This window comes from Agelaius phoeniceus, chromosome 32 (genome assembly GCF_051311805.1).
Source record: "Agelaius phoeniceus isolate bAgePho1 chromosome 32, bAgePho1.hap1, whole genome shotgun sequence".
In the NCBI taxonomy this organism is placed as follows: domain Eukaryota; kingdom Metazoa; phylum Chordata; class Aves; order Passeriformes; family Icteridae; genus Agelaius; species Agelaius phoeniceus.
The window spans coordinates 1,400,621-1,420,506 of NC_135296.1; the positions used below are offsets into that span (position 1 = coordinate 1,400,621).

Here is a 19,886-nt window from a genome sequence, read left to right on the forward strand (position 1 = left end):
GACACATTGGGGACATTGGGGACAGCGGTGTACACGGTGCGGCCCTGGCAGCCACGGGGATGGATGGACCCGGGTATGGGACACATTGGGGACATTGGGGACACATTGGGGACATTGGGGACATTGGGGACACATTGGGGACATTGGGGACATTGGGGACAGCGGCGTACACAGTGAGACCCCGGCAGCCCCGGGGATGGATGGACCCAGGTATGGGACATTGGGGACAATGGGGACACATTGGGGACACACTGGGGACATTGGGGACACACTGGGGACATTGGGGACAGCGGCGTTCACGGTGAGACCACGGCAGCCACGGGGATGGATGGACCCAGGTATGGGACATTGGGGACATTGGGGACACATTGGGGACATCGGGGACATTGGGGACACACTGGGGACATTGGGGACAGCGGCGTACACAGTGAGACCCCGGCAGCCCCGGGGATGGATGGACCCAGGTATGGGACACTGGGGACACATTGGGGACACATTGGGGACACTGGGGACAGCTGGGGACACCGGGGACATTGGGGACGTTGATGGGACACAGCAGCGTGCACCGTGAGACCTCAGCAGCCCCGGGGCTGGATGGACCCAGGTGTGGTCATCTGGGGACATTGGGGACACCTGGGGACACATTGGGGACACCTGGGGACGCGGCCACCCCTGCCTGGGGACAGCCTGGGGACACGGCCTAGAGCACGTGGGGACACGGCCAGCGCGGTGGCACTGATGTCCCTGCTGTCCCCAATGTCCCTGGTGCCGTGCCCGGTGGTTGCACTGATGTCCCCAATGTCCCCAGTGTCCCTTGTGTCCCCAGTGATGGCACTGATGTCCCCAATGTCCCCTCAGATCCCTTTGGCACTGATGTTCCCTGGTGTCACCTCTGTCCCCGGTGTGGTGGCACTGATGTCCCATTGTCCCCTCTGTCCCTGCTGTCCCCTATGTGGTGGCACTCTGATGTCCCCATTGTCCCCTGTGTCCCCCGTGTGGTGGCACTGCTGTCCCCATTGTCCCCTGTGTCCCTGCTGGTGGCACTCTGATGTCCCCATTGTCCCCATTGTCCCCTGTGTCCCCGGTGGTGGCACTCTGATGTCCCCATTGTCCCCTGTGTCCCTGCTGTCCCTGCTGGTGGCACGGCTGTCCCCATTGTCCCCTGTGTCCCTGCTGGTGGCACTCTGATGTCCCCATTGTCCCCATTGTCCCCTCAGGTCCCTTTGGCACTCTAGGCGTGGGCGGAGGATTCGCGCTCGGGGCCAAACTCTGCAGGCCCGAGGCTGAGGTGACACCGGGGGACACCAGGGGACACCTGGGGACACCTGGGGACACCTGGGGACACCGGGGGGGGTGGGGACAGCGGGGGGGGATGGGGATGATGGGGGTAGGGGGGCACTGGGGACATTGGGGACAATGGGGACATTGTGGGGATGGGGAGGGATGGGAGCAGTGGGGACATGGGGGGACACTGGGGATGGGGCGGGGGGACATTGGGGGAATTTGGGGACACTGGGGGGGGGATAGGAGCAGGGGGGACATGGGGGGACATTGGGGACACCAGGATCTGGGGACATTGGGGACATTGGAGGCATTAAGGGATCAGAACAGTGAGGGTGACATTGGGGACATTGGGGGGAATGGGGACACTGGGGACAATGGGGACAATGGGGATGTGGCCACCATGGGGACATTGGGGACATCGGGGACAGGGGGGTGTGGAGGGGATGGGGACATTGGGGACATTGGAGGGGCCAGAGAGTCCCCAGGGCCACCCATGGGTGACCCCGGGTGGCACTGGGTGACATTTGGGGACTGTCCCCAGTGTGGGTGGCCCTGGGTGACACTTGGTGACATTTGGGGACACTCCCAGGTGTGGGTCCTGTTCGGGGACGGCTCCCTGGGCTTCAGCCTGATGGAGTTCGACACCTTCGTGCGCCACAAGGTCACTGCCACTGTCACCGTGTCACTGTGTCATTGTCATTGTCACTGTGTCACTGTCATTGTGTCATTGTGTCATTGTCACCGTGTCATTGTCACTGTCACTGTGTCATTGTCACTGTCACCGTGTCACTGTCACTGTGTCACTGTCACTGTCACTGTCACCGTGTCACTGTCACTGTGTCATTGTCACTGTCACTGTGTCATTGTCAATGTGTCACTGTCACTGTCACCGTGTCACTGTCACCGTGTCTGTGTCACTGTGTCACTGTCACTGTGTCACTGCCACTGTCACCGTGTCACTGTCACCGTGTCATTGTGTCATTGCGTCACTGTCATTGTCACTGTGTCACTGTCACCGTGTCATTGTCACTGTCATTGTCACTGTCACTGTGTCACTGTCACTGTCACTGTCATTGTCACTGCCACTGTCACCGTGTCATTGTCACTGTCACCGTGTCATTGTCACCGTGTCATTGTCACTGTCACCGTGTCACTGCCACTGTCACCGTGTCACTGTCACTGTCATTGTCACTGTGTCATTGTGTCATCGTGTCACTGTCACTGTCATTGTCACTGTGTCACTGTCACCGTGTCTGTGTCATTGTGTCATTGTCACCGTGTCACTGTCACTGTGTCATTGCCACTGTCACCGTGTCATTGTCACTGTGTCACTGTCACTGTCACTGTGTCATTGTCATTGTCACTGTGTCACTGTCACCTGTCACTGTCACTGTCATTGTCAGCTATGCTTCTCACTGTCGTTGGCACTGTCCCTGTCCCTGTGTCCCATTTGTGTCCCTTTGTCCCCTGCTGTCCCCAGGTCGCTTTGTCTCTGTCCCTGCTGTCCCTGTCCCTGTGTCCCATCCTTGTCCCTGCTGTCCCCAGGTCCCTGTGTCTGTGTCCCTGTGTCCCTGTGTCCCTGTCCCCGTGTCCCATCCGTGTCCCATCTTTGTCCCCTGTTGTCCCCAGGTCGCTGTATCTCTGTCCCTGTGTCCCATCCGTGTCCCTGTTGTCCCTTGTCCCATCCCTGTGTCATTGCCACCCCTGTGTCCCCGTGTCCCATCCCTGTCCCATCCCTGTCCCTGCTGTCCCCAGGTCCCTGTGTCCCTGTCCCTGTGTCCCTGTGTCCCCGTGTCCCATCCCTGTCCCCGCTGTCCCCAGGTCGCTGTGTCCCTGTTGTCCCTGTGTCCCTGTTGTCCCCGTGTCCCATCCCTGTCCCTGCTGTCCCCAGGTCTGTGTCCCTGTGTCCCTGTCCCCGTGTCCCATCCGTGTCCCCTCTTTGTCCCCAGGTCACTGTGTCTGTGTGTCCCTGTGTCCCTGTCCCTGTGTCCCATCTCTGTCCCTGCTGTCCCCAGGTCGCTGTGTCCCTGTGTCCCTGTGTCCCCGTGTCCCATCCCTGTCCCCGCTGTCCCCAGGTCGCTGTGTCCCTGTTGTCCCTGTGTCCCATCTCTGTCCCTGTCCCCGTGTCCCATCTCTGTCCCCGCTGTCCCCAGGTCCCCGTGTCCCCGTGTCCCATCCGTGTCCCTGTTGTCCCTTGTCCCCAGGTCGCTGTCATCGCCCTGGTTGGTAACGACGCGGGTTGGACGCAGATCAGCCGTGAGCAGCTCCCCCTGCTGGGCAGCGCCGTGGGCTGCGGGCTGCGCTACAGCGGTGAGCGACCAATGGGAGCTGAGCGGCCAATGAGGACTGACCAATGGGAGCTGACCACTGAGAACTGACCAATGGGAGCTGAGGGACCACTGAGAACTGACCAATGGGAGCTGAGGGACCAGTGAGAACTGACCACTGAGAACTGACCAATGAGAACTGACCAATGAGAGCTGAGGGGCCAATGAGAACTGACCAATGGGAGCTGAGGGACCAGTGAGAACTGACCAATGAGAACTGACCAATGAGAACTGACCACTGAGAACTGACCAATGAGAACTGACCAATGGGAGCTGAGGGGCCACTGAGAACTGACCAATGAGAACTGACCAATGGGAGCTGAGGGACCAGTGAGAACTGACCAATGAGAACTGACCAATGAGAACTGACCACTGAGAACTGACCAATGAGAACTGACCAATGGGAGCTGAGGGGCCACTGAGAACTGACCAATGAGAACTGACCAATGGGAGCTGAGGGACCAATGAGAACTGACCAATGGGAGCTGAGCGACCAATGAGAACTGACCAATGGGAGCTGAGGGACCAGGGACCAACTGACCAATGGGAGCTGAGGGACCAATGGGAGCTGACCAATGAGAGCTGAGCGACCAATGAGAACTGACCAATGAGAACTGACCAATGGGAGCTGAGCGACCAATGAGAACTGACCAATGGGAGCTGAGGGACCACTGAGAACTGACCAATGGGAGCTGAGCGACCAATGACCAATGAGGGCTGACCAGGGACCAACTGACCAATGAGAACTGACCAATGAGAACTGAGGGACCAATGACCAACTGACCAATGGGAGCTGAGGGACCAACTGACCAATGAGAGTTGACCAGGGACCAATGAGGGACCGCTGACCAACTGACCAATGAGAGCTGACCACTGACCAACTGACCAATGAGGGACCAGGGACCAGGGAGGGACCAATGAGGGACCAATGAGAACTGACCAATGACCAACTGACCAATGAGAACTGACCAATGAGTGACCAATGAGGGACCAGGGAGTGACCAGGGAGTGACCAACTGACCAATAAGAACTGACCAGTGACCGATGAGTGACCAATGAAAACTGACCAGTGACCGAGTGACCAATGAGTGACCAATGAGCACTGATGACCATTGAGTGACCACTGAGTGACCACCTCCTTTTCCCCCTCATGGCAGTGCCACCCCCCTGTCCCCATGGTGACAATGCCACCCCCCGATGGTGACAATGCCACCCCTGTGTCCCCATGGTGACAGTGCCACCCCCATGGTGACAGTGCCACCCCTGTGTCCCCATGGTGACAGTGCCACCCCCATGGAGGTGACAATGCCACCCCCATGGTGACAGTGCCACCCCCATGGTGACAGTGCCACCCCATGGTGACAGTGCCACCCCCATGGTGACAATGCCACCCCCATGGAGGTGACAGTGCCACCCCTTGGTGACAGTGCCACCCCTGTGTCCCCAGATTACCACGCGGTGGCGGCGGCGCTGGGCGGGGCGCGGCTTCGTCCTGGACAGCGCGGGGGACAGCACGGGGGACAATGGAGGGGACAATGGCGGGGACAATGGAGGGGACAGCGCCGGGGACACTGCCGGGGACACGGAGGCGCGGGTGGTGGCCGTGCTGAGGGCGGCGCAGGCCGAGTGCCACCGGGGCCACCCCGTGCTCGTCAACGCCCTCCTGGGGCCCAGCGACTTCCGCCAGGGCTCCGTGTCCGTCTGAGGGACACCGAGGGACACCGAGTGTCACTGAGTGTCACCAAATGTCACCAGAGTGTCACCAAGGAACACCAAATGTCACCAAACCTCACTGAGTGTCATTGAGCGTCATTGAGTGTCCCCAAAGGTCATTAAGGGTCACCGAGGGTCCCCAAGGGTCCTGAGTGTCACCAAGGGTCATTGAGTGTCCCTGAGGGTCACCAAATGTCACTTGGAGTCACCAAGTGTCATTGAGTGTCCCCAAGTGTCCCCAAGGCCACCCCATGCTTGTCACCGCCCTCCTGGGGCCCAGCGACTTCTGCCAGGGCTCCGTGTTCCCTCTGAGGGACACCAAATGTCCCCAAGTGTCACCATGGAACACCAAATGTCACCAGAGTGTCACCAAACCTCACTGAGTGTCATTGAGCATCATTGAGTGTCCCCAAAGGTCGTCGAGTGTCCCCAAGGGTCCTGAGAGGTCATTGAGGGTCCCCAAGCGGCCCTGAGTTTCACCAAGGGTCCCCAAGGGTCGTCAAATCTCACTGAGTGGCATCAAGTGTCACTGAGTGTCCCCAGGGGTCCCTGAGTGTTCCCAAGGGCCATCGAGTGTCCCTGAGGGTCACCAAATGTCACCTGGAGTCACCAAGTGTCACTGAGTGTCCCAAGGGTCAGCAAAGGTCCCTGAATGTCCCCAGGTGTCACCAAAGATCATTGAGTGTCCCTGAGGGTTATCAAATGTCCCCAAGGGTCATCGAGTGTCATTGGGGGTCTCCAAGGATCACCAAGGGTCATCATTTGTCACCAAGGGACACCAAACCTCACTGAGTGTCATTGAGTGTCCCCAAAGGTCGTTAACGGTCACCAAGGGTCCTGAGGGGTCATTGGGTGTCACCGAATGTCACCAAAGGTCCCCAAGCGGCCCCGAGGGTCACCAAGGGTCACCAAGGGTCATCAAATCTCACTGAGTGTCATTGAGTGTCACTGAGTGTCACCAAGCATCCCCAAGGGTTCCTGAGTGTCCCCAGGTGTCACCAAATATCATTGAGGGTCCCTGAGGGTCACCAAATGTCCCCAAGGGTCATCAAGGGTCCCTGAGGGTCACAAAGTGGTCCCAAGTGTCATCAAGTGTCCCCAAGGGTCATCGAGTGTCCCTGAGGGTCACCAAATGTCCCCGAGCATCACCAAGTGTCACTGAGTGTCCCCAAGGGTCAGCAAGGGTTCCTGACTGTCCCCAAGGGTTCCTGACTGTCCCCAAGGGTTCTTGAGTGTCCCCAGGTGTCACCAAAGATTACTGAGTGTCCCTGAGGGTTACCAAATGTCCCCGAGGGTCATCATTTGTCACCAAGGGTCACCGAATGTCCCCAAGGGTGCCAGAGTGCCCCAAAGGGTCCCCAAGGGTCACCAAATGCCATTGAGTGTCCCCAAGGCCACCCCGTGCTCGTCACCGCCCTCCTGGGCCCAGCGACTCCACCAGGGCTCCGTGTCCCTCTGAGGGACACCAAGGGACACCAAATGTCACCAGAGTGTCCCCAAATGTCACCAGAGTGTCCCCAAATGTCACCAGAGTGTCCCCAGATGTCACTGAGTGTCATTGAGGGTCCCCAAAGGCCATTAAGGGTCACCAAGGGTTGTCGAGTGTCCCTGAGGGTCCCCAAGCGGCCCTGAGTGTCACCAAGGGTCCCTGAGTGTCCCCAGGTGTCCCCAAGGGTCATCAAATGTCCCCAAGGGTCATTGGGGGTCTCCAAGGCTCACCAAGGGTCACCAAATGTCACCAGAGTGTCCCCAAATGTCCCCAAGGGTCACCAAGTGTCCCCAAGGGCCACCAAGTGGCACCTGACTGGCCCCAAGTGGTGGCAGGGGACACTCTGGGCAGTGCCACCCCCCCTTGGGGACACTTTGGGGGCTGTCCCTGCCCTTGGGGACACTCTGGGGACACTTTGGGGGCTGTCCCCTGCCCTTGGGGACACTTTGGGGGCTGTCCCTGCCCTTGGGGACACTTTGGGCAGGGCCACCCCCATGGCAGTACAGAGCCGTGTCCTCCATTGCGGTGACGATTTGGGGACAGTGACAAAACGGGGGGGAGGTGACACCGAGGGGGACAATGGTGGCCGGGGGGGGAGGGGCTTCACATTCCGGGGATTTGGGGGAAATTTGGGGGAAATTTTGGGGATTTTGCGGATTTTTGGGAATTTTGGGGGAAATTTTTGGGATTTTTTGAGAATTTTGGGGGAAATTTTGGGGATTTTTTAGGGGGATTTTTTTTTTTGGGGGGGGGGAATTTGGGGAAAATCTTGGGACTTTTTGGGGGATTTTTGGGGGATTTTTGGGGCAAGTTTGGGGAAAAATTTTGGGGAAAATCCCCCGGGATTTGGGGGAATGGGGGAGGGGGGATTTTGGGGGGAACTGGGGGGGATTTTGGGGGGAATTTGGGATTTTTGGGGGGGATTTTGGGGATTTTTTGTGGGATTGTCCCAACCCCATGTCTGGCTGTGTCCCCTCGATGTCCCCAATGTCCCCTCAATGTCCCCACGATGTTCTTGGTGTCCCCTTGATGTCCTCTCGGTGTCACAGCCCCACATTTGGCCACGTCCCCTCAATGTCCCCTTGATGTCCCCACTGTCACAGCCCCACATCCAGCCGTGCCCTCAATGTCCCCTCGCTGTCCCCAGTGTCCCCTTGATGTCCCCGATGTCCCCGGCATCCCTGATGTCCCCTTGATGTCCCCAATGTCCCCTCAGTGTCCCCTCAATGTCCCCTCAATGTCCCCAGAGTCTCCTCAATGCCCCCTTGATGTCCCCAATGTCCCCTCATTGTCCCCTCAGTGTCCCCTCATTGTCCCCAATGTCCCCTCAATGTCCCCAATGTCCTCATTGTCCCCTCACTGTCCCCAGTGTCCCCTCATTGTCCCCAGTGTCCCCTCAATGTCCCCTCAATGTCCCCTCATTGTCCCCTCGCTGTCCCCGCCCCTCTCCGTTCGTGTCCCCAGCTCCCGGATCAGCATCGAAACCTTCAGGGACAGCCGGGCCCGACCCCAAACCCGACCCTGACCCCAAACCCGACCCTGACCCCAAACCTGACCCCGACCCTGACCCAAACCTGACCCCAAACCTGACCCTGACCCCAAACCCGACCCTGACCCCAAACCCGACCCCAAACCTGGAACTGACCCCAAACCTGGAACTGACCCCAAACCTGACCCCAAACCTGACCCTGACCCCAAACCTGACCCTGACCCCAAACCCAACCCCAAACCTGACCCCAAACCTGACCCTGACCCCAAATGTGACCCCAAACCCGACCCTGACCCCGACCCCAAACCTGACCCCAAACCCGACCCCAAACCCGACCCCAAACCTGACCCCAAACCTGGCCCTGACCCCAAACCCAAACCCGACCCCAAACCCGACCCCAAACCCAAACCTGACCCCGACCCCAAACCTGACCCAAACCTGGCCCTGACCCCAAATGTGACCCCAAATCCACCCCTGACCCCAAACCCAGCAACAAATCCTCACCCTCATCATCATCATCCTCACCATCCTCATCTTCATCCCCCTCCTCATCCCCATCCTCATCATCCCTATCCTCATCTTCATCCTCATCTTCATCCTCATCTTCATCCCCATCTTCATCCCCATCCCCATCATCATCCTCATCTTCATCCCCATCTTCATCCTCACCCTCACCACCCCCATCCTCACCCTCATCCCCATCATCTTCATCCTCATCCCCATCCTCATCCTCATCGTCACCCTCCTCATCCTCATCCTCATCATCCCTATCCCCATCTTCATCCTCATCTTCATCCTCATCTTCATCCCCATCTTCATCCTCATCTTCATCCTCACCTTCACCATCCCCATCCCCATCCTCATCATCTTCATCCTCATCTTCATCCTCATCCTCATCGTCACCCTCCTCATCCTCATCCTCATCTTCATCCTCATCATCTTCATCCTCATCCTCACCATCCTCATCTTCATCTTCATCCTCATCCCCATCCTCACCCCTCACCATCCCCATCCCCATCCTCATCATCCCCACCTTCATCCTCATCCTCATCCTCATCCTCATCCTCATCCTCATCTCCATCCTCATCCCCATCTTCATCCTCATCCTCACCATCCTCATCTTCATCTCCATCCTCATCCCCATCTTCATCCTCATCCTCACCATCCTCATCTTCATCTCCATCCTCATCCCCATCTTCATCCCCATCCTCACCATCCTCACCCTCATCTTCATCCTCTCCTCATCCCCATCCCATCCCCATCCCCATCCTCACCATCCTCTTCCTCATCCCCATCTTCATCCCCATCCTCATCCTCATCACTGCAATGGGCCGTTCCCCTCATTCCCATTTTTGGGGATTTTCCCCCCATTTTTGGTCCTTTATTCCCAATTTTTTCTGAAATTTTTCACATTTTTGGAGTTTTTCCCTTTTTTTTGGGGTGGATTCATTCCCTTTGCTTTTGGGCTTTTCTCCCATTTTTTTCACTTTTCCCTCTTTTTGGGATTTTTTTTCTCTCCCATTTTTTGGGTTTTTTCCTCAATTTTTTGGGATTTTATTCCCATTTTTTGTGGTTTTCCCCTCAAGTTTTTGGGACTGTATTAGCTTTTATTTTTAGATTTTTCCCCCATTTTTTTGTTTCCCCCCCTTTTTCTTTGTGTTTTTCCACTTGTTTTTTTGCTTTATTCTCATTTATTTTCCCTTTATTCCCATTTTTTTGCCTTTTTTCCCATTTATTTTCCCCTTTATTCCCATTTATTTTTCTCTTCATTCCCATTTATTATTTTTTTCCTTTATTCCCATTTCCCCCTTTATTCCCATTTATTTCTCCCTTTTTCCCATTTATTTCCCCCTTTATTCCCATTTATTTTTCCCTTTATTCCCATTTTTTGTTTCTTTTTCCCTAATTTTTTTTTGCTTTATTCGCATTTTTTGGGGGACTTTTCCCCCATTCCCATTCCCCCTTATTTTTTCCCTTTTATTTTTCCTGTTATTCCATTTTTCCCCCGTTTTTCCCTTTTATTTTCCCCTTCATTCCCATTAATTTTTCTCTTTATTCCCATTTATTTCTCCCCTTCATTCCCATTTATTTTCCCCTTTATTCCCATTTATTATTTTCCCCTTTTTCCCATTTATTTCCCCCTTTATTCCCATTTTTTTGCTTCATTCCCATTCATTATTTTCCCCTTCATTCCCATTTATTTTTCCCTTTTTTCCCGTTTATTTTTTCCTTTATTCCCATTTATTTTCCCTTCATTCCCATTTTTTTTGCTTCATTCCCATTTATTATTTTTCCCTTTTTTTCCCGTTTATTTTCCCTTCATTCCCATTTTTTTTCCATTTATTTTTTTCCCTTTATTCCCATTTTTCTCCCTTTTCCCCCATTTATTTCCCCCTTCATTCCCCTTCATTTTTCCCTTTTTCCCCATTTATTTTCCCTTCATTTTTCCCCTTTTTTCCCCATTCATTTTCCCCTTAATTTTCCCCTTTTTTCCCATTTATTTCCCCTTCATTTTTCCCCATTTTTCCCCTTTTTTTTCCCATTTATTTCCCCTTCATTCCCCTTCATTTTTCCTTTTTTTTTCCCCATTTATTTTCCCCTTATTCCCATTTATTTCCCCCTTCATTTTTCCCCCTTTTTCCCCATTTTTTCCCCATTTTCCCCCTTTTTTCCCTTTTTTTCTCCCTTTTTTCCCCATTTATTTCCCCTTCATTCCCCTTCATTTCTCCCTTTTTTCCCATTTTTCCCCTTTATTCCCATTTATTTCCCCTTTTTTCCCATTAATTTTCCCCTTTATTTCCATTTATTTTTCCCTTTTTTCTCATTTATTTTTTTCCTCTATTCCCATTTATTTTCCTCTTCATTCCCATTTTTTTTGCTTCATTCCTGTTCATTTTCCCCTTTATTCCCATTTATTTTCCCCTTTATTCCCATTTTTTTGCTTCATTCCCATTTATTATTTTCCCCTTTATTCCCATTTATTTCTCCCTTTTCCCCCATTTTTTCCCCTTTTCCCCGTTCATTTTCCCTTCATTTTCCCTTTTTTCCCATTTTTTTCCCATTTATTCCCCTTCATTTTCCCCATTTTTTCCCCATTTTTTTCCGCATTTTCCCCCTTTATTCCCATTTATTTTCCCCTTTTTTCCCCGTTTTTTTCCCCTTCATTTTCCCTTTATTTCCCCGTTTATTTCCCCTTCATTTCCCCCTTCATTTTCCCCTTTTTTCCCATTTTTCCCCCATTTTTTTCCCCATTTTTCCCCATTTTTTTGCCCTTTTTTGCCCTCCCTCTCCCAAACCCCCGGAAATCGCCGGAAGCGGCGGCGCCGCCTCCCCCTCGCAGCTTCGGCCCAAAAAAGCCCAAAAAAAGCCAAAAACGGGAAACGAAAATGGCCAAAATTCAAATTTTTCACCCGGAGCCGCTCGAGCGCAGCCCCGGCCCCGCCCGAGGCCAAAACTCGGAACGGACCCAAAAACCCCGGATCTGAGCCCAAAATTGGAATTCTTGGGATTTTTACCCAAAAATTCGGGATTTTTACCCAAAAATTTGGAATTTTTACCCAAAAATTTGGGATTTTTACCCAAAAATTCGGGATTTTTTACCCAAAAATTTGGATTTTTTTTTTACCCAAAAATTTGGATTTTTTTTTACCCAAAAATTTGGATTTTTTTTTTTACCCAAAAATCCCAGATCTGACCCCAAAATTGGGAATTATTGGGAGTTTGGGCCGAAAATTCGGGATTTGAACCCAAAAATTTGGGATTTTTACCCCCAAATTTGGGATTTTTACCCAAAAATTTGGGAGTTTATGCAAAAATTCGGGATTTTTTACCCAAAAATTGGAATTTTACCCCAAAATTGGGATTTATTGGGATCTTGGGCCAAAAATTCAGGAGTTTTAACACAAGAAATTTGGGATTTTAACCCAAAAATTCGGGATTTTTTACCCAAAAATTGGGGTTTATTTGGGAGTTTGTGCCAAAACTTCAGGATTTTTTACCCAAAAATTTGCGATTTTAACCCAAAAATTGGGATTATTTGGGAGTTTGGGCCGAAAATTCGGGATTTTTTACGCAAAAATTTGGGATTTTTACCCCCAAATTGGAATTTTAACCCAAAATTTGGGATTTTCCCCCAAAATTGGGATTTATTTGCGAGTTTATGCCAAAAATTTGGGATTTTTTACCCCCAAATTTGGGGGTTTTACCCAAAAATTGGAATTTTAACCCAAAATTTGGGATTTATTTTTCAGTTCATGCCAAAAATTCGGGATCTTTACTAAAAAATTGGGATTTTCAGTAACAAATTCGAGGTTTTACCCCAAAATTGGGATTTTTCACCCCAAAAATTTGGGATTTTTTTTTACCCCAAAATTAGGATTTTCACCCCAAAAAATGGGATTTTTTTACCCCAAATTTGGGATTTTTTTAACCCAAAATTGGGGATTTTCCCCCTGCCCAAAAAAATTCGAATTTTTACCCCAAAATTCGGATTTTTTAACCCCAAAATTGAGATTTTTCACCCCAAAATTGAGATTTTGCCCCAAAATTGGGATTTTTTTTTACCCCCAAAAATTCGGATTTTTTACCTGCCAAAAAATCGGATTTTTACCCCAAAAAATTCGGATTTTTTTTTTTTTTTACTCCCAAAATTGGGATTTTTACCCAAAAATTTGAATTTTTCACCCCCAAAATTGGGATTTTTTTCACCCCAAAATTGGGATTTTAACACCCAAAAAATTCGGATTTTTACCCAAAAAAAATCGGATTTTTTTACCCCAAATTGGGATTTTTTCCCCAAAAAAATAGGATTTTTTTACCCCCCAAAATTCGAATTTTCACCCCAAAATTGGGATTTTTTCACCCAAAATTGGGATTTTTCACCCCAAAATTGGGATTTTTCACCCCAAACTTGGGGAGATGTTTTTGCTCCCCCCCCGTGGGAATTTGAGGATTTTTTTGGGGTCATTTTTGGGGTTTTTGGGCCTTTTTGGCTCCGGCGGGAACCGAAACCGAGCGGGGGCGGGGCCGGGGCGGGGCCGGGGCCGGGGGCGGAATTTGGGCTCAGAAAAGAAAAATTTGGGCTCAGAAAAAGAAAATTTGGGGTCAGAAAAGGAAAATTTGGGCTCAGAAAAGGAAAATTTGGGGTCAAGGAGGAGAATTTGGGGTCCCAAAAGGAGAATTTGGGGTCCGGGTGAGGAATTTGGGGTCCCAAAAGGAGATTTTGGGGTCCCAAAAGGGATTTTTGGGGTTTCTGGGGAGGGTTTGGGGTCGGGAGGGGATTTTGGGGTTTCCGATGAAGTTTTGGGGTCACTGAAGGGATTTTGGGGTCCTTGGGGCGGTTTTGGGGTCACTGAGGGATTTTTGGGTTGGGGGAGGAGAATTTGGGGTCCGGGTGAGGAATTTGGGGGTCCCAGAGGCGATTTTGGGGTCCTAAAAGGAATTTTTGGGGTTGGGGGAGGAGAATTTGGGGTCACTGAGGGATTTTTGGGGTTTCTGGGAGGATTTGGGGTCTGGGAAGGGATTTTGGGGTCCATGGGGAGATTTTTGGGGTCGCCAAAGGCGATTTTGGGGTCCGGGGGGGATTTTTGGGGTCACTGAGGGGAATTTGGGGTCAGGGAGGAGAATTTGGGGTCACTGGAGGGGTTTTTGGGGTTTCTGGGAGCCTTTGGGGGCCGGGTGAGGAATTTGGGGTGGGGGAGGAGATTTTGGGGTCCCAAAATGGATTTTGGGGTTTCTGGGAGGGTTTGGGGTCACAAAAGGCGATTTTGGGGTCGGGAGGGGATTTTTGGGGTCACGGATGGGATTTTGGGGTTCCTGGTGAAGTTTTGGGGTCAGGGAGGAGAATTTAGGGTTCCTGGGAGGTTTTGGGGTCACTGAAGGGATTTTGGGGTTGGGGGAGGAGAATTTGGGGTCACAAAAGGAATTTTGGGGGTTTCCAGTGAAGTTTTGGGGTCAGCAAAGGCGATTTTGGGGTCCGGGTGAGGAATTTTTGGGGTCACTGAGGATTTTGGGGTTTCTGGGGAGGGTTTGGGTCTGGGAAGGGATTTTGGGGTGGGGGGAGGAGAATTTGGGGTCCATGGAGAGGGTTTGGGGTCACAAATGGCGATTTTGGGGGTTTCTGGTGAAGTTTTGGGGTCCATGGGGAGATTTTGGGGTCGCAAAAGGGATTTTTGGGGTTTCTGGGGAGGTTTTGGGGTCACTGAGGGGAATTTGGGGGTCGGGGAGGAGAATTTGGGGTCACAAAAGGAATTTTTGGGGTTTCTGGGGAGCGTTTGGGGGCCGGGAAGGGATTTTGGGGTGGGGAGGAGATTTTGGGGTCTGGAAGGAATTTTGGGGTCGGGGAGGAGAATTTGGGTTTCTGGGGAGGGTTTGGGGTCCCCAAAGGGATTTTTGGGTTTCCGGTGAAGTTTTGGGTCACTGAAGGGATTTTGGGGTTGGGGGAGGAGATTTTGGGATCCATGGGGATTTTGGGGTCCCAGAGGGATTTTGGGGTCAGGGAGGAGAATTTGGGGATCACGAGGAATTTTTTGGGGTTTCCGGTGAAGTTTTGGGGTCACCAAAGGCGATTTTGGGGTTGGGGAGAGATTTTGGGTCACTGAGGATTTTTGGGAGGGTTTGGGGTCCAGGCGAGAATTTGGGGTCGGGGAGGAGATTTTGGGGTCCCCAAAGGGATTTTTGGGGTTTCTGGTGAAGCTTTGGGGTCACTGAAGGATTTTGGGGTTCCCGGGAGGGTTTGGGGTCCAGGTGAGGAATTTGGGGTCACTGAGGATTTTTGGGGTTTCTGGGAGATTTTGGGGTCTGGGAAGAATTTTGGGGTCGGGAGGAGAATTTGGGTCCAGGGGAGGTTTGGGGTCACTGAGAGATTTTTGGGTTGTCTGGGGAAGGTTTGGGGTCGCGGGGAGGAATTTGGTGTCCCAGAGGCGGTGTTGGGGTCACAAAAGGAATTTTGGGGTTCCTGGGGAGATTTTGGGGTCCCAGAGGGATTTTTGGGTCCAGATGGGGATTTTTGGGGTTTCTGGGAGGAGAATTTGGGGTCACTGAGGGATTTTTGGGGTTTCTGGGAAAGTTTTGGGGTCAGGAGGGGATTTGGGGTGGGGGAAGAAATTTTGGAGTCACGGATTGGATTTTTGGGTCAGGGAGGAGAATTTGGGTCCAAAAGAATTTTGGGGGTTTCCGGTGAAGTTTTGGGTCACTGAAGGGATTTTTGGGTCCTTGGGGAGGTTTTGGGGTCCCAAAAGGGATTTTGGGGTTTCTGGGGAGGTTTTGGGGCCTGGGAGGCGATTTTGGGTCCCAACAGGATTTTTGGGGTTTCTGGTGAATATTTGGGGTCTGGGAAGGGATTTTGGGGTCCTTGGGGAGAGTTTGGGGTCCAGAGGGCGATTTTGGGTCCGGGGGGGATTTTGGGGGTCCATGGGAGATTTTGTGGGTCCCAAAAGGGATTTTTGGGGTTTCTGGTGAAGCTTTGGGGTCACTGAAGGGATTTGTGGGTCCAGGTGAGGAATTTGGGGTCACGGATGGAATTTGGGGTTTCTGGGGAGATTTTGGGGTCTGGGAAGGAATTTTGGGGTCGGGGGAGGAGAATTTGGGGTCCAGGGTGAGGTTTTGGGGTCACTGAGGGATTTTGGGGTTTCTGGGGAGGATTTGGGTTCCCGGGGAGGATTTTGGGGTCCAGAGGCGGTTTTGGGGTCACAAAAGGAATTTTTGGGGTTCTGGGGAGGGTTTGGGTCACAAATGGAGATTTTGGGGTCGGGATGGGATTTTTGGGTTTCTGGTGAAGTTTTGGGGTCACTGAGCAGATTTTGGGGTCACGGATGGGATTTTTGGGGTCGCTGAAGGGATTTTGGGGTGGGGAGGAGAATTTGGGGTCACGGAGAATTTGGGGTTTCTGGGAAGGTTTTGGGCTCGGGTAGGAATTTTGGGGGTCCCAGAGGTGGTTTTGGGGTCGGGATGGGATTTTTGGTTTCTGGGGGGATTTTGGGTCTGGGAAGGGATTTTGGGTCCATGGGGAGGTTTTGGGGTCACAAAAGGCGATTTTGGGTTTCTGGTGAGATTTTGGATCCCCGATGGGGTTTTTGGGGTCCATTTAGGGTTTCGGGGTCCCTGATGAGGATTTTGGGGTCCCCCGAGGATTTTTGGGTCCGTTTTAGGGGTTTGGGTCCCTGAGGGTTTTGTGGGGGTTTCTGGGTGAGATTTTGGGTCCCAAAGGAGATTTTGGGGTCCCATTTTGGTTTTGGGGTCCCGTTTCAGGTTTTGGGTCCGGTTCAGTTTTTGGGGTCCCATTTTGAGGTTTTTGGGGTCCATTGTTGAGGTTTTTTGGGTCCATTTTAGGTTTTGGTCCGTTTTAGGTTTTTGGTGGTCCATTTTAGGTTTATTGGGTCCATTTCAGTTTTTGGGTCCATTTTAGGTTTTGGGGTCCCAAAGGAGATTTTGGGGTCCATTTTGGGTTGGGTCCATTGTAGGTTTTTAGGGTCCCATTTAGGGTATAAGGGTCCCATTTTAAGGTTTTTTGGTCCATTTTAGGGTTTTGGGGTCCCTGATGAGATTTTGGGGTCCATTTTAGGGTTTTGGTCCATTTTAGGTTTTGGTCCAATTTAGGTTTTTGGGTCCCATTTAGTTTTTTTGGTCCATTTTAGGGTTTTTTGGTCCCATTTCAGTTTTTTTGGTCCAATTTAGGGTTTTGGGTCCCATTTTAGTTTTTGGCCGTTTGGGTCGCCCCATGCCCTGCAGGAAACCTACGGGAATTGGTTTGGGCCGGGCGCCTGCAGCGGCAGCCGGGTAAACACAAACCTCAATTTAATCCCAATTTCCCCTTTTATTCCGAATTTAATCCCAAAATTTCCTTTATTCCCAATTGAATCCCAAATCCCCTTATTCCAAATTTAATCCCAATTTCCCCTTTTATCCCAATTTAATCCCAAATTCCATTTTATTCCGAATTTAATCCCCAATTTCCCTTTTTAATTCCAAATTTAATCCCAAAATTCCCCTTTTATTCCAAGTTAATCCTAAATCCCCTTTATTCAGAAATTAATCCCAAATCCCTTTATTCTGAATTAAATCCAAAATTTCCTCTTTATTCTTGTTTAAATCCAAATCCCCCTTTTATTCTGAATTAAATCCAAATTTCCCCCTTTTATTCCCAATTTAATCCCAAATCCCTTTTTATTCTGTATTAAATCTCAAATTCCCTTTATTCCATTAATCTCAAAATCTCCCTTTATTCGAATTTATCCCAATCCCCTTTATTCTGAATTAAATCACCAAATTCCCTTTATTCATATTAAATCCCAAATTCCCTTTTATCTGAATTAATCCCCAATTTCCCCTTTATTCCGAATTTAATCTCAAATTTCCCCTTTATTCTGAATTAAATCCCAAATCCCTTTTTATTCTGAATTTAATCCTAAATCCCCTTTATTCGGAATTAAATCTCAAAATTCCCCTTATTCTAATTAAATTCCCAAATTCATTTCTGAATTAAATCCCAAATTCCCTTTTATCCTGGATTAAAACCCAATTTCCCTTTATTCCGAATTAATCCCCAAATTTCCCCTTTTTCTGATTATAATCCCAATTTCCCTTTTTATTCTGAATTTAATACCCAATTCCCTTTTTATCGGAATTAAATCCCATTTTTCCCCTTTTCATTCTGAATTTAATCCCAAATTTTTCCCTTATTCTGAATAAACCCAAATCCCCTTTCGAATAATCTCAAATTCCCCTTTATTCTTAATAAATTCCAAATTCCCTTCTAATAACCCAATCCTTAACCTTAAATCCCAATTTCCTTATCAAATTAATCCCAAATTCCCCTTCGAATTAAATCCCCACAATTCCCCTTTGATTAATCCCAAATCTCTTTTATCTAATTAAATCCACCAATTCCCATCTTACCCATTAAATCCACTTCCCAAGAATTTCTCATTAAATCCCTTTTTCCCTTTTAAATCCCCAATTTTCCCCATTAATTCTGAATAAATCCCAATTTCCCTTTTGTTTAAATCCCAATTTCTCTTTGTTCCAGCCTAAATATCCCAAATTTCCTTCATTTTCTCCATTAATTCCCACTTTTCCCAGTTAAATCCCCACAATTCCCCAAATTCCCAAATTCCAAATTTCCCCCAAATTATCCCAATTTTCCCCAATTTCCTCATTTCCCCCAATTTCCCCAATTTTTCCCAAATTTCCCAATTTTCCAATTTTTCCCATTATTTCCCATTCCCCCCAATTTTTCCCCATTCTCCCCCATTATTTCCCCATTTTCCCCAATTTCCCCATTTTTGCAGGAATTTACTCAGCGCCCAGACGATGCCCCCTCCAGGTGATTTCAGACCAGAAATTCTCATTTTTCCCCAATTTCCCAGGATTTTCCCCATTTTCCTCTTTTTTTCCCCCAATTTTCCTCTTTTTTCCCATTTCCCCGTTTTATTCTCATTTTTCCCTTCTTTTTCCCCCATTTCCCCCATTTTTCCCATTTTCCCCTGTTTATTCTCATTTTTCTCCCTTTTCCCCCCATTTCTCCCTTGTTTATTCTCATTTTCCCCATTTCATTCCATTTCCCCCCATTTATTCATTTCCTCCCAATTCCCGAATTTCCCCCCATTTCACTTCCCCCCATTAATCTCATTATCTATTTCCCCCAATTTATTCTCATTTCCCCCATTTCCCCCCTTTTATTCTCAATTTTCCCTATTTTCCCCCATTTTCCCCCATTTATTCTCATTTTTCCCCCCATTTCCCCCATTTCCCCCATTTATTCTCATTTCCCCCATTTTTTCTATTTTTCCCCCTTTATTCCTCATTTTTCCCCAATTTCCCTCGTTTTATTTTCAATTTCCTCCCCATTTCATTCCCATTTTCCCTCATTTTCCCCATTTTTTCCCATTTTCCCCCATTTTATTCTCATTTTTCCCATTTTTCCCCCATTTCCCCCATGTTTATTCTCGTTTTCCCCCATTTTATTCTCATTTTATTCCTATTTTCCCCCCATTTTATTCTCATTTTTTCCCTTTTTCCCTCATTTTCCCCCATTTTATTCTCATTTTTCCCCTCATTTTCCACTCATTTCCCCCCATTCCCCCCTGTTTTATTCCCATTCCCCCCCATTTTATTCTCATTTTCCCCCTATTTTTCCCCCATTTTATCCATTTTTCCCCCTTTTTCCCCCATTTCATTCCATTTCCCCCATTTCCCCCCCATTTTATTCTCATTTTTTCCCGTTTTTTCCCTCATTCTTCCCTGTTTATTCTCATTTTCCCCCATTTTCCCCCCTCATTTCCCCCCCATTTTCCCCCATTTTCCCCCATTTCCCCCTGTTTTATTCTCATTTTTTCCCTTATTTTTCCCTTCTTTTTCCCCCATATTATTCTCCATTTTATTCTCATTTTCCCCCATTTTTTCCCATTTTCCCCCATTTTATTCTCATTTTATTCTCATTTTTCCCCCATTTCCCCCGTTTTATTCCCATTTTTTCCCTTATTTTTCCCCCCATTTTCCCCCATTTTTCCCCCCTCATTTCCCCCCATTTTATCTCATTTTATTCCCATTTTATTCTCATTTTATTCTCATTTTCCCCCATTTCCCC

At 49.8% G+C, this 19,886-nt stretch overlaps 1 protein-coding gene across 1 annotated transcript in view; it reads left to right on the plus strand.

Annotated features, from left to right (window-relative positions):
- HACL2 (2-hydroxyacyl-CoA lyase 2) overlaps window positions 1-5,373 on the plus strand; it is a 42,636-nt gene extending 37,263 nt beyond the window's left edge. The window contains 5 exon segments of the mRNA XM_077192308.1: window positions 1,218-1,288; window positions 1,874-1,945; window positions 3,489-3,594; window positions 5,059-5,087; window positions 5,089-5,373. Of these exon segments, the coding sequence (XP_077048423.1) occupies window positions 1,218-1,288; window positions 1,874-1,945; window positions 3,489-3,594; window positions 5,059-5,087; window positions 5,089-5,316 (506 nt within the window). The 3' untranslated portion in view covers window positions 5,317-5,373.
- Window positions 5,374-19,886: the final 14,513 nt, after the last annotated feature.